This window comes from Salvelinus alpinus, chromosome 13 (genome assembly GCF_045679555.1).
Source record: "Salvelinus alpinus chromosome 13, SLU_Salpinus.1, whole genome shotgun sequence".
NCBI lineage: Eukaryota > Metazoa > Chordata > Actinopteri > Salmoniformes > Salmonidae > Salvelinus > Salvelinus alpinus.
This window is the reverse complement of record NC_092098.1, coordinates 24,073,625-24,088,102: the sequence shown is the minus strand read 5'-3', so window position 1 is coordinate 24,088,102 and position 14,478 is coordinate 24,073,625. Positions and strand designations below refer to the sequence as shown.

At 44.1% G+C, this 14,478-nt stretch overlaps 1 protein-coding gene across 1 annotated transcript in view; it reads left to right on the top strand.

Moving 5' to 3' along the window:
• Positions 1-14,478, top strand: part of LOC139537441 (UV radiation resistance-associated gene protein-like) — a 142,807-nt gene that overhangs the window by 42,720 nt on the left and 85,609 nt on the right. The window contains exons 9-12 of the mRNA XM_071338726.1: positions 884-968; positions 2,870-2,969; positions 3,180-3,240; positions 9,642-9,807. Coding sequence (XP_071194827.1) covers positions 884-968; positions 2,870-2,969; positions 3,180-3,240; positions 9,642-9,807 — 412 coding nt within the window. The remainder of the gene's footprint in view (positions 1-883; positions 969-2,869; positions 2,970-3,179; positions 3,241-9,641; positions 9,808-14,478) is intronic.

Genomic DNA, 14,478 nt, shown 5'->3' with positions numbered 1-14,478 from the left:
GATTTGGCAATGGTCCTCAGATCCTTAAGTTCTACAGCTCCACCATCAAGAGCATCCTGACCGGTTGCAGTTATGGCAACTGCTCCGCCTCCGACCGCAAGGCTCTACAGAGGGTGGTGCATATGTCCCAGTACATCACTAGGGTCAAGCTTCTTGCCATCCATGACCTCTATATTCGGCGGTGTCAGAGGAATGCCCTAAAAATTGCCAAAGACTCCAATCACCCTAGTCATAGACTGTTCTCTCTGCTACCGCACGGCAAAAGCTACCGGAGTGCCAAGTCTAGGTCCAAAAGGCTTCTTATGAGCGTCCACCCCCAAGCCATAAGACTGCTCAGCAGCTAATCAAATGGCTACCCAGACTATTTGCGTTGACCCTCCCCTTGTTATGCGGCTGCTACTCTCTGTTTATTATATATGCATAGTCAATTTAATAACTCTACCTACATGTACATATTAGCTCAATTACCTTGACTAACCTGTACCCCCCCTGACTCGGTACCGGTACCCCCTTTTGTTTATTTGGGAAACATTTTCTTAACTCTTTTTCTTAACTACATTGTTAGTTAAGGGCTGGTAAGTAAGCATTTCATGGTAAGGTATTTGGTATTCTGTTGTATTTGGCGGATGTGACAAAGTTTTTATTTGAATAATCACATCTAGACACTAGTGCAAATTTACCAGAACAGAACACACCTGGTAATTTACCACCTCATTTTTCTCTGTCTCTCTATCTCCCTGTTGCTTTCATCCCTTTCGCTATCACTCTCTATCTCTCTCAAATTCATCGCTCCCTTTCTTTCCCTCTTTCTCTCTTCTCTTATTCCTCTCTCTCTCTCTCTCTTATCTTTCTATCTCTATCATCCTCCCTTCTCACTCCCTAGAGGAAGCATTCTCCACCAAACACAGGAGTCTGGAGATGGAGAGGGAGTCGTTAACAGAGCAGCAGAAAGAATGCACTGCCAAAAGGTAAGTGTCAACCTGTAATTAAAGTATATCTTTTTACACACACACGCTCCAGTTCGTTCACTGTGCCATCTGCTAGAAATTACCCAAGCCCCACAGAATGGCATGTTCTAATATGCTGTCAATGGTTTTAAATGCTGTGGGGAGATTACAGCCTGCTTACAAAGAGGGGATGTTGGCTCAGCACTGCCTATTTGTGTTTTTAGCCTGAGCGAGAGTAAGCAGATTGCGTCAAAGACCAGTCTGATGTCTGATGCCTTTGCCTGCAGGGGTGCACACTGTGTCGACCCTGTATATACACAGTTTGGTTGTCTGGCTACCTGGCAGTGATGGTACCAGAACAGGAGTAAAAGCACAATGCTACAGTATAAACACTAGCTGGCTGGGCAGCATGAAAATATACCTACCAATGCATCATGTAAACAAGGAAATTGACTTTGAATGTGTAAAGTTCAGTAGGTGGAAAAAAGTGTTTGTTAGAGAGAGTTGCTCAGTTCATGTAATAAGCAGGTTCCTGGAAGTGTGTCTGTCTGTGGTGGTTTGGGTTTAAATGGGGGATTGGAGGGTCTTGCATATGGACTTAACCAGAACAGTTAAGACAACGTCTGTTGTACTGCGATGGGAGGTTTCTAGGAAGGATCTGGATCTTCTGAGTCGGCAGGCAGGGACGCACGGAGGCTTGCAGGCAGGGACGCACGGAGGCTTGCAGGCAGGGACGCAAGGAGGCTTGCAGGCAGGGACGCACGGAGGCAGGCAGGCAGGCAGGGACGCACGGAGGCAGGCAGGCAGGCAGGGACGCACGGAGGGAGGCAGGCAGGCAGGCAGGGACGCACGGAGGGAGGCAGGCAGGCAGGCAGGGACGCACGGAGGGAGGCAGGCAGGCAGGCAGGGACGCACGGAGGGAGGGAGGGAGGGAGGCAGGCAGGCAGGCAGGGACGCACGGAGGGAGGCAGGCAGGCAGGCAGGGACGCACTGAGGGAGGGAGGCAGGCAGGCAGGCAGGCCTCTGGATGTGGCCATTTCACATCCAATGATCATTTTCTCCCCTACACCTTTTCATGTGTCTGAAATGATGGCCCATTACCCACAAAACTGTACTCCCCCAGTGCTGGGACATACAGTACTGTACAGACTCACACTTAGAGAATGTGCGCGCACAGTACTCTATATCTCACTCACACACTTCTGACTTCTCAGACTGCTCTGAAGTCAGACTCCAGTAGCTGTCAAGTGGTGGACATGAGAAAACAAACATGATTCCAGATCTTTCATCTTTCTCACCTAGGCAAGTCAGGTTTGTGAGTTACCCTCCCTGTCAAATCTGGTAATGTGGAGTTGGGGAAGGGGGTAGTTTGGCAGTTATGATAATTGAGTTGCTCTTACAATTACTGTGGAAATGATTCAGAGCGGAGCCATTAGGTCTCTCTCATCCAGGCCTGGGCCAAGTCAAACACAACCCTGCTATTCTCCTCTTCAACCTCAGGCTCCCATCAACGCACCGCCACCCCTCATTACTAACGATCACCATAGCTACCCTCTATCCATCCCTCACCCCACCTCCCTATCCCCCTACATACACCCCTTATTCCCTTTCTCTACAGCTGAGATGTCAGGTCTCGCCTCACATCTCTCCCCATCCCCACTTTGGTTCTTTTTCCCTCACCTATTATATGTATATATATTAATGTACCGTACCTTCCCTCTGTCTTTCTCCTCTTCCTCACCTCCTCATCTATTTCACCCATTTTCCTTTCCTCCTGTCTATCCTCCTGCCTCTCTTTGCCCCTGTCTATTTGACCCAGTCTCTTGTCCTCCCTCTGTTCTCTCCTCCTCTGTTATTGTCTTTTTTTGTGTCGGTCAGGGCAGTGCGTCATGAAGTGGCTGTGTCTGTGTCTGTCTCCCCAGGGAGCTGTTCCTCAAGTCCAATGCTCAGCTCACCTTCCGCTGTCGTCAGCTCCTCTCTGAGCTGTCCTACATCTACCCCATCGACGTGGTCACCACAGCCGTGAGTCCTCCTGAGTAACGCACGCAGAGCTGTGACAGAGCTGAATGGCTTAAATAATCAGTGGTCATTACAATTTCTAAGGAGAGTGCCCTCTTTGCTCTCTGAGCTTTTCCCTTCCCCTCACGCTACATTTTCTCTCTTGCTCTGAATATGGTATTTTTGGTTCTTGGATTCTCATCCTCATAAAACTCTTGTTTAATTTTCCTACAGGCTAATCAGTCCGATTATGTCATCTGTGGAGTGAAGCTGCCCAACTCGGAGGATTTCCAAGGTAACCTATCTATTTCACCAGGAAATGGAGGGGTTTGGAGTGACAGAGACATGCATAACACAGGGCTCATTTGTTTCCTTTTATTGAAGGTTCAAACTTCTGACCCTGTAGTAGGGACACTATGTTTTGTGACCCAAATGGCACTCTATTCCCTATAGTTCACTACAACAGTACAATATCTGCTCTAAGGTTCAATGACAAGTGTTTCAGAAGTAGCAGCTGGTGGAGGAAACTGTGTGACTTTAGTGGCTGAGGCAGCTGTGTTTGTATGGGCTAGATCAGTGGTCAAGATCACTTTCTGAGTCAAAATGCAAGCCGAGATCTAACGCTCAGATTTTTGGGGAACATGATTTAAAACATTTAAGCATATGCAACATTAACCTATTAAAAACAGTACTGTAGCAATGGGGTTTGTTCTGTAGACTAGAGGCTCAATACATTATCACTGCATATTGCATTTGCTTTAATTGCCCTGCCAAAGCATTGTTGTTCTTCTCAGACCATTTTTTTAAGGTAGGCTGTATGATCACACTGGTAATAGATCAGTTTTTGTATTACTTGTGAGGCACAGCTGAGTGAGGATACATTTTAATAATTTCATCTTTTTTTTTTACTGGGCTAGTGGTGCTTGCATCTGATGGCCAGTCTCAGCAGAGGGAGAGAGCAGCAGACTCAGAGAGTTTGCCTCTCAACGTCCCTCCGTTCTCCATTTCTGCCACTGACACTGAACAAAAAAGGGACATCGTCTTCCAGCTGTTGGCGAAACTCTAGTAGCACCGCATTATTTCTGCCTCATGCACAAGTTCGTTGTTACTCCTATGACCAGAGAAAGTGAAATATTAAAAAGAGCCAAGCCGCTAATAATATCAAAGCAAGTCTATCGATACATTTTCCTACTAATTTATTTCAGCTGCAGTGCTGGTTGTAGCACAAGTGGAAGTAGGGAGAACGCACAAGTGTTGAATAAAAAAAGTTGACAGTCCTGAGTAAAAATGTAAACATGAACACGCTCTTAAAAACAGCAGCTCTTTGCTGTATTCATTGATAGTCTCTCTCTAGTCAAGGTTTTAACAGTTTTCAAATCTCACAGTAACAACTTTGCTGTGCGCTCAATGAGGCTTTCTTTCACGCCTGCAGACATGGTAATCTGAGCCATCTGATTGGCCATCGGTAGGCCTATAGCTGCACTTGATTTTATGGCTGTGCTTTGTACCGTATTTTACTATATACCGTTATTGATGCACGGACCTGTTTTGGGTTTTTACTTTACCTTCTATAACGGTATTTTAATGTTTGGTTTGTTAAATGTGATACACGCGGTGTAATATCTATTTTTATAGTTTAGTCTGCTACTTGAGTCCTCTCTTTCTCCATGCCATTTTCCACACATACCTAGCCCCGCCCCCTGTCACTCAAGGAGCGCATTTGTTCTTCCTCGACCATAAGACACTTGCGTTCAGTCTGCACCGTCAACGCAGCACATGCAACAATGTTGATGACAATTATGCTGTTTTCACTTTGCTATAAATCCACTAGTGTTCTATAATTACACTATTAGTTTGTGTTTCTTACATCTGAAAACTGCATGTTTGTCTTTTCTTAGGAAGTTGGGCCTAAATTGTGTTAGACGCTAATGCTAATTGCTAGCTAGATAGCTAGCTAATGTACTGAGTTAGAACAAACATAACTAGCTATACAGCCTGATAATACTAGTGCTGGTGTAGACCTAAATCAGCATGTTGTTTGTGCAACAGTATCTTCTAAATCAGAGAAGAATAGGTGAAGTATGAATATATTATCTACATAAAGTAGCTAAGAGAAAACATTTAATGCAGTCAAAGATTATTGTGTCTCATAGGAAACACTTATCAACACTTGCTCTTACTCTGTCACAATAACTCCTCCCTGTCATTTTATTTGTTGTCATTTCAAACAACACTATTTTAAGTGCCCACTATTATATTCTAACTATAGAATTAGAATAATCATTCTATTTCCATGATTCCAACAGTTCACTCAAGTTTTTTGCTCTAAATCGCAAGTCAAATTTGTTGATATCACAAGTTTACTGGAGAACTGAGACGAAGTAGAGACTCTGGACAGGGTGGATAAGGTTTAATTAAAAGCAATTTATTCAGAGGTAAAGATATCTGAAATAGCGTGCACGGACCCTTTCATCAAGCTCAAATGGAACTATCCGAAAGAAGCCCAGATAACAGAGTGCATAGACATTTTATACAAAAATAGAAAGTAGGTTGAGTCTGGAAGTTCTTGTCCTCTGGTTGGTCCTGATGAGTTGGGCGAGGTCCCCTTCAGGCTAGTATCACTGTCTCATTGGCTCTGAGTAGATTTCTTTGTCTTCAGAAATGTTCAGCTAAAACAGGAGATTAGGTGTGTGCGTAGATGTTCCTATTTTGACATTTCTGTGTGTCTCTGTAAAATGTTCAGACTGAAGAGGAGATTTTGTGTGTGCGTAGATGTTCCTGTCTTATCAGTGTTTATGAAAGGTTTGCGTCAGCCCTCTGTCCTTGGGTATGTGTGTGTTTCAGTATCTCGTGATATGCAGTACCAGGCACCCTTTTCTTATCAGTCTTTATGAAAGGCCTGTGTCAGCCATCTGTCTCTGGGTGTGTGTGGGTCTCAGTATCTGCTTATGAGTTTGTGAGAAACCCTGTTTGGAAAGAAGTTAGTTATAACAATGTAATAGCAAATATGCTTGTGTTATAATAAATTATATTTATTACAAATCACAATTGTTCAAAAATGTGTTCAAAAATAAGGCCTAGATTTTTTTGGGTCTGTATCGGGCAGGCCTACGTGGCAGAGTGGAAATGATCTCAAATGAGTACAGGAAATGCAGAAAATGCTCAAAATGATTTTTGGTTTTATTTTAATTAAACAGTATAAAACAATCAGAATGTAGAAAGACCCATTGAAATCATTTACAATATATTTGTTGCCACCCTAGTGTCATGCACTACTCATAAAGCAAATGTACAACTTTTATTATTCAATAACATAAAATACAGTAAAATACCTTGTAAAATAGTGTGATATGATATTTTGCCAATATCGCCCAGCCCTACTTGATTTGCTCTTGGGCCTGCTGGGAGAGTATCTTGGCCTTCAGACATATGAAATGGTTCAAAATGGGATCACTTCGCCTATCCGGCGTGCAGGGCAGCTAGATCGGGTGTACCTGTGTCAACAGCGAGAGACAAATAAAAAATAAATAGGAAAGCAAGGCTTTATCGTTGGGTTTTTTACAGAAATATTTGGCGATCAACAAGGAATGGCTTGGAGATCGCGATCGACCGGTTGGTGACCACTGGGCTAGATTAAATACCCTGATAGAAAGTCCAGGTACTAACACAGGAAAGGTTTCAACATACTCTTTGGAATCAACCTTTAGTCAATGGAAGCTGGTCCATGGCCAACAAAGTGCTACCCATCATCCAAGAATGTTGAAATTGCTTCCTGTCTATTTGACCTCTGGAGTCTGTGATTGTTGCTGCCAAGGTACTCTATAAGGACCAGAGAGTGAATGGGGTTTTCTCATCTGGGGAAAAAGTCTGTCCTCCATCCTCTCTCCTCTGATACCCGGAAACCGATAAATTCTTGAAGGGTGTCAGTTCGTTAGTAGGCAAACGGAAGAAGCTCCCCTCCTCGAACGCCTCCCTTTGGCGCAGAAGGACAAGTTTATCCTACCGCCGTAGTGTTTTGAAATCTGCCTTTGTATCAGAGGAGAAAAACATGCACACGTTTAAAAACAATATACTAATTATTGTCTTAGTTATAAAATGTCTTGCACAACTTACTCAATCTTTTTTTGATCACTTTACACAATTATTTTGGGATCTACCCCTGTAAATGTCATTTGCCTAATGACACGAGTGGAGAAGGACCGTCTCATTTCAAACAAGCACATTTCCAGCCACTTTCACTCTTCTTGATTAACTTTTATCTGTTTCAAAAGGAGGCGAGAGGATGAAGGAGAGAGGAAGCAGTAGCAAATCTAATTGATAAAAGGCGAAGGAGTGAGTGGTGAGACCCATGGGTAACTGGGAGGTAGTGTGTAGGGATGAGACTCAGAAATGGAATTCTTCCTGTTTCAGTCAGTTTCTCTCTTTACATACCCCTCTGCTGGACTGTTAGTTCATATCTTCATTTCTTATTTATACAGCATAGTATTATCTGCAAAATATGTTGGAAGTCTGCCTCATTTACTGTGGACAGCAGATGAGGATTGTGTGTGTGCGCGTCTTTACACGACAGAGGTCTGGATGATGATGATGATTCAAGAGTGGCTTACATTTCCTCCATGTCACACCTGTGTGTTGTGGAAAGTCAGATTTGCTATCCATGCTCGTCCTTGGATGCAGCAGCCTCCTCCCTAGCCTCGCCCGAACCATCGTGATCCATCGAGATCAGGATGGTTCATACGAGGCGATCTACCCCCACTCCAACCGCAAAACCCGGTGTGAGCATGCACCCCCTCCATCCCCGTCCTGACGTGGCGGCTCGTTGTTTGTGTCTGCAGCGTTGAGTGGCTTCCCATCCCCTGTGGAGGTGTGCGGCTGCTTCGCGCTTCGGGGGTGGTGGAAATCTAGTGAGTAAACCACGTAGCATGTGGTGTGAGTGTACTAGGAGACTGAGGGCTACAAGAGATGTCCTAACACACTCCTAACCCCCCTCCAACCTGTCTTGTCCTCCCTTTCCTCTCATGTTGATGTGGAGCATGTGGTGTGGCTGTGTTGTAGAACAGAGAGTGAGATGGACAGAGGCCTACAGGAGGTCAGAAAGAGGGACTGCCTGGCCACACATCCTGTCTAACCACCTTAACCATAACAGCTATACAGCACCCCACCTCCCTGACCCTACCTCATCATGGAGGCCTGACCTTTGACCCTCTGATTTCTGTGTGGCCCTCCCTGGGAGGAGGGCCTGCCCAGTGTTAAGCCGACCATGTCCAGAACTGTGTGGTTGTTGGTTGACATACAGGGGACGGCTGTGGTAGATTAGTGACCCACCGGGGTCAGGGCTGCACAGCCTAATCCAACCAGCCCTGCATGTGGAGACTGAGGGTAGAAGGGTGATGCTGGAAGAGACAGGGTACAGGAAATGGGAGAGTGAAGATGGGAGAGGCTGGATAAGGTGAAGGTTAGAGGAGACAGGGGAGAGGCTGGAGGAGATATGAGAGGGGAGATGAGAGATGCTGCTAAGGAGAAGGTGGTCATAGGGTGGAAACAAGTGCCCCCCCAGTGCTTTCTCTCTCTCTGAGGTGACTAAGTCTTCCCTGTCATCTGAGGCTAGCTGGGGTTCTTCAGTTGCCCCAGTACATGTCAGTTAAACTTATGTTTCCTTTATCTGACATTCATGTTGGATAGAACTAGTTTTATGGGGAAATATGTGAAAATATTGGCAGTCTAAAAGATAGTCAGCTCCATGGCCTCGGCGCTGGTGTCAGAGGTGCTGCAGACTCAATAATGATACAATACAGGGTCTTGAAGATATGCACCAACACACCATATTTAAGCCCTACTAGTCTGAGATTCACGAAGGCAGCAGTCTGTTATTCCAAACATTTAAGACAAAAGCACTATGATTTGGGAATTTGGAAAGCATCAGCTTTTCGCCTGGAGCGATGTCCTGCTGCTCTGCTGTTGTGAACTTGAAACAACTTAATGTGGTGTCAAAGAAAGCAGCTCCAGGCAGCGGGCCTGTTTTCTAGTCAGAAATGTTGATGAAACATCACATTTTCCCTTAAAATATAATTGACCAACGAGGGGCTAGTTTTATGTGACACTTGCTTTTCATGTACATTTCTGAAGCATATGAGGTATTTTGAAGTAAATTAGGTACAGTATTCTACAGCAGTTGAAGTTTTCATGTGTGTTGCGTCACCAAAAACACACTTTGTGTCATTTTCAAAACACTTTGCCCACATAAATGACTGCTTTTTATTCGTGTGATTACTTACCAAAGTGTTTTCCATTTTGTGATGCCTTTATTTTTTGTTTGCATTCTGAGGATAGAAACTGAAATTATTAGAGCCCTTCATGATTTGATCTTTCATTTCAATATGATTAATTTATATGAAACGTATATCAAATGCATTATTAGTATTGCAGTCACAGCATTCCTGACCTCTTGCTTTGAAGTGAAAAGATGAAACACTGAGATGGTTGTTGCCATTTTGACCAGCTTCAGTTTCTAGTCTTAGCATTATAGTGTGTTGTAGTAATAAACCATTAAAACACAGCCGTTGAAGTGATTTAACAGGCATGGTGTTTCAAATCAGATCCAATTAAACAGTTTTTCATTCAAACCCTCTGCTACCATTTCACAGTAAACCTTTCTAACAGAAATTGAATGACCTCGGTTATGTTTTTTTCCTACAGCGAAGGATGATGGGAGCGTGGCGGTTGCCCTGGGTTACACGGCCCACCTGGTGCTGATGATCAGCTGCTTCTTGCAGATCCCTCTCAGGTATCCTGTCATCCACAAGGGTTCCCGCTCCTCCATCAAGGACACCATCACAGACAAGCTCAGCGAGAAGGAGAGAGAGTAAGCAACCTACAACAGCCTTCAATATTTTGTTGTTTATGTTGAACATTTGAATTATTGAGTATTCAAAGTGCATTTTCCATTCATTAACAATCCACACATATGCTGTTACACATTTTTTTTTATTATATAGTTGACAAAAGTGACAAACTAGGAGTATGGAGGGTATTGATCCTGGTCATAAGAAAGTGCCAACGGCAGAAAGGGGCCAAATGTGGACAGTAGCTAATCCTACTGTAGCCAGTTGATGGATGCCAAGGATTCCTAGTACCCAACAATTTTGCGGTTGAGTAGAGATAAACTCTAAACGACTGGAGAGCTCATTGTGATCCTGGTCATAACAAGGGACTTATGTACTGTAGGTGCTAAATAAGGACAGCATGTACTCTCCTCTCCATATGTATTTGGAGAGTGAAAGAAAATATTTATATTTGAGATAAAATGTTTCATATTAGGCAACAGTACAGAATGCCAGCTCTTTTTTTAGGGTATTTTCATACATATCTGTTTTACCATTTAGAAATAATAGCACTTTATGTATCTAGTCCCCCCATTTGGACAAATTCACTTATACTGTAGTCAAAAGTTTAGTACCTAATTTACTACATGCTAACCTCCCCTGTTATTGGTAATGGTGAGAGGTTAGCCTATTGTTGAAGTCTCTAACCTTCTCACTCAATATTATTTATGATTCATTTGTGATTTTTCTTAATCATGGCATTATCATGATTAATTTTGAAGTGTTCATAAACATCTTGTCTACTCACTTAGAAATATAATTACTCCAGTCACCATTCAGTTACTATTGGGCAAAACATAACCCAAAACACAACCAAAACAAACTACAAATGCATCCAACAAGTTTCTAGAGTCACAAGCTTGATGTAATCATTCCGTGCAAGTAGTAAACTTTTGACTGCTTTGGACAGCTAAGCCGTATGTTATGCAGCATGTCAAACGGTGTCTGGTTCATTAGGTGAATGCACCAATTTGTAAGTCGCTCTGGATAAGAGCGTCTGCTAAATGACTTAAATGTAAATGTAAATGGTTCACTCACAGGTATTTTTTTACAATCCTCTTTACCATGCCGCAACCACTGTTTTGAACGTTCCTTTGTCATTTCATATAAAAACCCAGACAGTAGACAGTACTATTTTTCATAATGATGAAGCACATTGTTGAAGATTCCTGTTTTGCTCACCTTGGCCTGTGCCTTTATCTTTGTACCGTAGGGGGCTAAGCTAGGCACTGTTCTACCCACACTGTATTTAGACAAATTTACCTGAATGGAGAGGGGTATTTAAGATGTACGGATATGTTGGATAATATTGTTGCCATGGACACAAAGAAAGGATAACAGTCTTGGGGCCTTGCCTCTGGGCTGTACCAGCCTGCTTGTTTTAATCTTGTTTAAATTGTACCGGGCACCACAATTACAGTAAGGACACTGTATTGAAATTATTATTTGTATCTGTTTGGATCCGGTAACTATGCATCAAGCTTCCAACAAAACTCCTGTTGCCTTGTGATAATTGCATGTTTGGGAATGCACACATATGCTGTCAGGTATGCAACTGTACATTCCTCTACATTCTGTGCACAGCCAGGCAAGACCCCCCTCGACCAGGAAAATAAAATAATGGGCATCAAAATGAATAACACATCGGATAAAAAAATAAATATGAAAATAACAACATGCTTTGAAAATAGGTATTATCAGACACTGTACTGTTGGGTATAGTATACATGTGGGCACATTTCATCCCTTTGGTGCTAGATAGATTCATTATAAATGTAAGTAAAGTGCCAACCGCCAAGACATTAAAAAGCAACACAAAGTCTGTATTGCATATTGCCACGCTACATACAGTCGTAGCCTGTCATCTCCGGTTCTGCACAGCTTGCTCAAATTAAACTGTTATTCTTTGCTTGTAGCAGATGGAGATCACCAGCATTCGGTAGAAATACAATATTATATGGTGTGTCGTGTTCCCCTTACGAGGCTGTTTAGGTATAGGGGCTTATTGCCCCCCTCTTGTCTACACCAACACAGGCCTACTGTAAAAGGAGCAGCTGTGAGTCCCGTGTCAGTGGTGGCTAATGGCCAGAGTGGGACAGGAAGAGAATGGCAGTGTGTTTTCTGCTCTGCGCTGTGCTGTTTAGGTGGTTGAAAGGGTAGCAGGCAGACTGTTCTTTGAAAAGCTAATGCTTTTTGCCCAATTAAGAGAGAGAGAATGGCCATACCAAACCCCTTCATTAACTCATAGTAACTAACAGGTCCGTAGACACCTTGGACCCCATTAAGTCCCCCAGTAACCCCTGACCAATGCCTCATCTAACTCTTTTGACTGTTCTGGGCTTGAACTGAATAACCATGTAAGGATGAGATGGTCCCAGTGTGTTTATCTCTGTTTTTCTCTCATACTTCCTCACATACACGTATGGATGCTGCTCATCATTGTTTTAGTCAGACACAGGGGAAGGCATGTAAATAAATACATGCATTCCTCCACACACACATCCATATGTCATATATTCAAACCCTTAAACGAAAACATGCGCAGGGTGAGAGTGTGAGGCGTTATCAGAGACAACTACAGCCAGCATCGGCCCATTTCTTCTTCTCCTCCCCTGAGATTCATCATGGCAGCTGGAGGGGCTCACAGGGGGTCTCCACCACCCGTCACTCCAACCAGCTACTCTTCCAGTGCCAGCCACCTCAAGGAAACTGACTCCTCCCTCCCGGACATGCTAAACACCTTCTTTGCCCACTTTGAAGAAAACAACCGAGCCGCCGACGCGGACCCCCGTTGCTCACCAAGTTTGCTGTGCTCTCATTCTCCGGGGGGAGACGTGAGTAAAACATGTTAACCCTTGCAAGGCTGCCGTCCCAGACTGCATCCCAAGCCGCATCCTCAGAGCATGTGCAGACCAACTGGCTGGTGTGTTTGCAGACATATTCAATCTCTCCATATCCCAGTCTGTTGTCTCCACTTGCTTCAAGATGTCCACCATTGTTCCTGTACCGAAGAAAGTGAAGGTACTAAATTACTATCGCCCCGTAGCACTCACTTCTGTCCTCATAAAGTGCTTTGAGAGGCTAGTTAAGGACCATATCACCTCCACCTTACCCAACAACCACCTTATAACCACTACAATTCACATATCGCCCCAACAGATCCACGGACGACGCAACGCCATTGCACTGCACACTGCCCTATCCCACCTGGACAAGATGAATACCTATACGAGAATGCTTTTCTTCGACTACAGCTCAGCCTTCAACACCATAGTTCCCCTCCAAGCTCATCATTATACATCATTATACATCAATCCAAGATGGGTTAGCAGTGCAGACGTGTTTGTCGTTGTCCCATGTAAATTTAGTAATTTTTTGAATATATTTCAATCTCTTTTTCCATTTTTAAATTAAATATACCTTCCGGCAACCTGTCTCACCTAATGGTATACGGATCCGCTATTTTTAGACCTTATAGTTAGAACCTCCATCAGAAGCTAGCCATCAGATGCTAACCAGCTAATTAACGACTAGCTATCTAGTCACTGTTAGCCACTGCTAGCGGATTTTACCTCTAGCTCAGACACCAGCCGCTTTTACCCCCGGATAATACCCGGCAGCCTGTACAACGCCAGTCTGCACAGCGCGATATCAACCCTGAGCATATCAGGACTGCTTTTCTCCACCCTTACTCCAGATTACTCCATTACTGGACCGTTATTCCAGATCCTCGCAGCTAGCTGCTACCGAGTGGCCCAGCCCCGAAGCTAGCCTTTGAACCAGGCCTGCTCAGCGGACCCTATGATCACTCAGCTACAAAGCTGATGCCTCCCGGACTCTTCACTAACACAACTAGAAGCCACTACATCGCCGAATTCCTGCCTTAAGCTCTGGACCTTTGCATCGGATCATCTCAGCTAGCTAGCTGCTACCGAGGGGCCATAATGGCTAACGCCCTTGTCCCGAAGCTAGCACCAGTTAGCCTTGAGCCAGGCGCATCTCCCGGCTAGCAAGCGATATTACTCCAGCTACATTACCTCTTTTGCCAGTTTGGCCTGGACCCTTTGTCGACACGGAGCCCCGCAGATCTATCACAACTGCCGACGTAATTCCATCCGATGTGCCCTCAACCGTCCTTTGTCGGACGTAGTTGAAGACGCTTCTGCTTGCCCCGGCCTGCTAACTCTATGAATGCCGTGTCTCCCGCTTGCTAGCGTGTAACGACTTCCCTGTTTCATCTATTGCTGTTCACTGGACCATATGATCACCTGTACCTGTTCATTAATCAAGGTACTCCATTTGGTTTGTTTTGTTTTTCTGTCGGGCCCAGCATCGAACTCAGGCCCTGTGTGTAGTTAACTGGTCTCTCTTGGAAAAGAGATGTTATCTCAATGAGGAAAAAACCTGTATAAATAAAGGTAAAATTTAAAAATTTAAACTGACCCTCTCTGCCCATTCATCGCCATTTTACCTGTTGTTGTTATCTTAGCTGATTAGCTGTTGCTGTCTTACCCGTTGTCTTAGCTAGCTCTCCCAATCAACACCTGCGATCACTTTATGTCTCTCTCTGTCAATAAGCCTTGTATACTGTTGTTTAGGGTAGTTATCATTGTTTTATTTTACTGTGGAGCCCCTAGCCCCACTCAACATGC